Below are 2,500 nucleotides of genomic sequence, written 5' to 3'. Positions count from 1 at the left end.
ATAGGCGACAAAACTTTTGTCTTGTCAAAATCTGCCCTGTCTGTGTTCATTAAAGGGTCAATCGTTCTTTGGGTGCATGAAATGTATTTTTGTACATTCATTTTCATTCGAGAGGGTTGTAGCTTTCATATGAGTGACTTCTGAAGCCAAGTGATTAATTGAAAGTCAGGTTATTAGCTGTTATTCCAAACAGATGGGTAGGCGACAACTCTTTTGGAGGCGAGTGTATTTACGTGTGTGTGTGTGTGTGTGTGAGTGTGTGTAATGTCTCTGGCTTATGTGTGTGAGAGAATGGTGTCCAATGCTTCTCTGTTCTCATCTACTACAGGTGTGTGTGTGTGTGTGTATAACTTAACTCCTCTCTCCCCTCCCCCTGCAGGTCCAAGTGTAAGGTCCTGTGTGTGTGTGTGTGTGTGTGTGTGTGTGTGTGTGTGTGTGTGTGTGTGTGTGTGTGTGTGTGTGTGTGTGTGTGTGTGTGTGTGTGTGTGTGTGTGTGTGTGTGTGTGTGTGTGTTAGTGTGTATTAGTGTGTGTGTAACTCCTCTCTCCTCTCTTCCTGCAGGTCCAAACGGAAGGTTTTGGGTCGCCGCGAATCTCAAGACGATGAGCGTTCCAGATGCTCCTCCCCCTCCCCTCAAAGCCCGCCCACCTCCGCCATGACCCCTCCGGCTGCCTCTCCCTCCCCCTCCCCCTCCCCCTCCCCATCCCCCCTGGTGACAGCGTCTCCTAGGCAACAGAGCAGCGTTATCCAGCGGGGGCTGCGCAAGTCGGTAACCAGTAGCGACAGCTTCAAGGCCCTGTTGCTGCGTAAGGGAAGCCGCTCGGAGGGCTCGTTCCGCATGTCCGCTACGGAGCTCCTGAGGTCCACAGACCCCCGCTTCCAACGCACGCGCTCACTAGACGCACACACACCCCCGGACAGCCCCACACACACACTCACACACACACTCTCCCTGTCGCCGACACACTCGCCGTGTGACAGCCCGCCTAGCGCGGGGTCTCCCGCCCACAGCAGCAGGGCGCTACAGGAGACGTGGAGCCGCAACGAGGTCTTCTACCCCTCCCCCCCACACACACACCCCTCGTCCCCCGCACACACACACGGAGCCCCAAACTTACACAAGTCACCGCGCTCACGCATTCCCCCCTCCGCAGCTATCAGGTACAGTGCCTGCTTAACTTTTAAACACTTTAACTTTATCAGTCATTGTTCAAACGTCACTTATTAATGTATAGACATTACATTCAATTAACTTCACAGTTTTAACAATGATTTTAAACTTGTTGAATTTAACTTCAAAGTATTACTTGATTTTTACTTCACAATATTATCCATGATTTTAAACTTGTTTATTTTATCTTATCGATTTAACTTCCTTTACTGGCCATATTCCTCCAGGTTTGCTTTATATTGTGGTGTGATTTTTAACCCTTGGCTCTCCGTGTCCCGTCAGGTTTGGGGGTCGCCACCGCCTGCTCAGCAGCCCCATGAGCGTCATCTGCGAACGAGACGGAGAAAACTCTGAGGAGCTCATCGCCACGGGCAACGGAGACACGCCCACCACGCCCCTGTTAGCCAATGGCACGCTACACGAGGAGAGCGGCTGATACAGGCACGTCCACATCGCTATGGAGATCGGACACCATGAGTCGTTACACAATGGCGACCTGAGGAGTCTCTACTGAACTGGACTGGCCTTGGGGCTCCTCATTTGACCTTGACCTGGGTGGGACTTAAACCTCTGTTTGTGACCTTGGCTCCTGAACTGTCAGTGTCACACTCACACACACACACCTCAAGTGTAACTGGAACTTGTTTTCATCTCTTCAAGTAGACTTTAAACAGTACTCATCTCCTTAAGTTAATCATCTCATCTTTCTGTTCCCTGTTATAATGTTTGGACATCTGTCGCTATTGGCCGGTTCTGTCTAGAGTGGGCGGGACCTAAAGTCTCTCATGCTCACCGATTGGCTCTTACTCAGTGTCACTGGCTTGTGTGTGGGTTCCTCCTCCTGTGCTGTGGAGAACCCTGAGAGGAACCGTGCAGACTCCATCGCTTTCTTCACAGACACACACACACACGCTCCACAGAGAGTGTGTGAGTGCAGAACTGGACTGATAAAATGTGTGTGCAAGGTCGGACTCTGCTGCTCACCGGCCTCAACTCAGAATGCATTGCGCCAGATACCAGCCTGGGAGAGAGGAAGTAGCTCATCAGCCCTCGTGACCTCACTTCCTGTGTGTTGCCCAGGTGACAGCAGTGGGAGGGGCCACTAGTCAGACTGAGATGGACAGGTGTGGGGAGTCCACACACACGTGTACACACACACACACACACACACACACACACACACACACACACACACACCTGCCTACTGGAGGGCGGCATTCTAAAGGACACAAACTAAAGAAACTTTTTTGGGAGATGTTGTGTGTTTTCTCTGTGTGTTCATGAGTGTGTAGATTTGCACTGCTGAGGCGTTCTGTTTGTTTAATGTGT

General features: G+C 51.1%; 1 protein-coding gene across 2 annotated transcripts in view; it reads left to right on the top strand.

Annotated features, from left to right (window-relative positions):
• nhsl1b (NHS-like 1b) overlaps window positions 1-2,500 on the top strand; it is a 70,011-nt gene that overhangs the window by 66,587 nt on the left and 924 nt on the right. For both annotated transcript variants that reach the window (XM_063222962.1, XM_063222961.1), the window contains exons 9-10: window positions 562-1,161; window positions 1,454-2,500. The exon at window positions 1,454-2,500 is cut by the window's right edge and continues 924 nt beyond it. In XM_063222962.1, the coding sequence (XP_063079032.1) occupies window positions 562-1,161; window positions 1,454-1,607 (754 nt within the window). In that variant the 3' untranslated portion in view covers window positions 1,608-2,500. The remainder of the gene's footprint in view (window positions 1-561; window positions 1,162-1,453) is intronic.

The sequence above is a fragment of the Engraulis encrasicolus genome, chromosome 18 (genome assembly GCF_034702125.1).
Source record: "Engraulis encrasicolus isolate BLACKSEA-1 chromosome 18, IST_EnEncr_1.0, whole genome shotgun sequence".
Lineage (NCBI taxonomy): Eukaryota > Metazoa > Chordata > Actinopteri > Clupeiformes > Engraulidae > Engraulis > Engraulis encrasicolus.
The sequence above is the reverse complement of the archived record's forward strand: the minus strand, read 5'-3'. Positions and strand labels throughout refer to the sequence as shown.